The sequence below is a fragment of the Triticum dicoccoides genome, unplaced genomic scaffold, assembly GCF_002162155.2.
Source record: "Triticum dicoccoides isolate Atlit2015 ecotype Zavitan unplaced genomic scaffold, WEW_v2.0 scaffold118203, whole genome shotgun sequence".
In the NCBI taxonomy this organism is placed as follows: domain Eukaryota; kingdom Viridiplantae; phylum Streptophyta; class Magnoliopsida; order Poales; family Poaceae; genus Triticum; species Triticum dicoccoides.
Window position 1 is genome coordinate 1 of NW_021182307.1, and position 1,492 is coordinate 1,492.

The 1,492-nt window shown below is 47.1% G+C and overlaps 1 protein-coding gene across 1 annotated transcript; it reads right to left on the minus strand.

Annotated features, from left to right (window-relative positions):
• Positions 1-75: 75 nt before the first annotated feature.
• On the minus strand, positions 76-687 carry LOC119343185 (putative ripening-related protein 4). Its single transcript, XM_037614303.1, has one exon. The coding sequence runs from the start codon at positions 685-687 to the stop codon at positions 76-78; it is 612 nt and encodes a 203-aa protein (XP_037470200.1).
• Positions 688-1,492: the final 805 nt, after the last annotated feature.

The following is a 1,492-nucleotide window of genomic DNA, read 5'->3' on the forward strand; positions in this document are numbered from 1 at the left end:
AGAGAACAACGCACACATCTACGCTTCCGCATGTCTGCGTGTACGTAGCTTAATGCAAGGTCTTCATGGCATAGCTCACACAACATACCAAGTGATCTTGAACACTCCAATCTCCTCCTTGAGCCCCAGCGCCTTCCACACGGCCGGTGACGCGTCTACGTCGTTGTTTGGGCACGGTGGCTCGAAGTTGTGCTCGGCGTCGCAGCCGTACACCGAGTCGCACTCGTCGACGACCTTGGCCAGCACAGCACGCCCGTTCCCGTTGATGCGGATCATCTTGTTGCACCTGCGCTTGCTGTCCAGGCGCAGCCACCCCGTGGACAGTGCCACCACCAGCTCGGTGTCCTTGTGGAAGCTGTTGTCGCAGAACGATTTGCCGCCACCGTCTCCACCTCGTGCAAAGCTGTTCAGAGTTAGGATCGCTGGCGTGTCGGCCGACACTGGGGGCGACCACCTGAATTGCGGGTAGCGGTGACCGTCTTTACAGCAGACCGAGCCATGATCCCTGTTGCAGTCGCCGGATTTGCCATGCAGGAAGCCACTGATGTGGCACCTGCCACGAAGATGTTTGGTCTCTATAGTAACGTTCGCGCTGCTGCCCATGGACACAGAGACACCATGGACGCGGAGCTGTGACTGGAACATCACGAGAGCAAACATAGCTAATAGCTTCTTCAAGTTAGCCATGTCTGTGAGGTACTCATGTTGCTTGCAAATCTGCAATTTATGCTTGTGCGTTTGTGAGGATATATTGGTTGATCCACGTTCTTTATATAGGGCCCAAGCCCCAAGGAACATCAACTATGTTATCTAATTCAGTCTCGTTTCTTCGGTTTTGTAACCCAAAGATGGTTGATGTTCTGCAACCTCCGGGCTCGTAACATTTGGGCGTGCAACATATACATTTAAACAACCATCTCTTCTTTAGTTTAGTGAATGAACTTTTGGCATGGAGCTTCCATTAATAGTCGAGGTGGAGACATGCGTGAACATCCAAGTGAATGACATGCACAGTGAAGTAGTGTAAGTAACTAGTTGAGACTATCTGTATCAAGAGTGATGTACGTTTCCTACTTGTATTATATCTGGGGGATGGATGCCGCCAAGATTAAGGTCTAGCTCGGTAATATCAGAATAACATAAAGATAGATTGAATAGTTACAAATGTAACTCACTTGTGATTAACCTTGTATCTAATTTTTCGTGTAATTTTCTATTTGGTGTTACTCAAAGCTCTTTGTAATTCCAGCAGCCACCTTCCACGCCCTTCTCCATACTAGGTGTTTTTTTGAGAGGCACCGAAGAATCGGTATTTGGGAAAACTCAGAAATCTCGGTATTTTACCACCCATAGAATTCAAATGAATTTTGAATTCTATTTTATTGGGTATAAATATAAGTATGTAACCTGTAAATCATCAAATATGGTAGAGCATGCCCTAGTGGGAAATACCCTTTAGTTCCTGGGTGTATATACACCTCACATAGAAAAT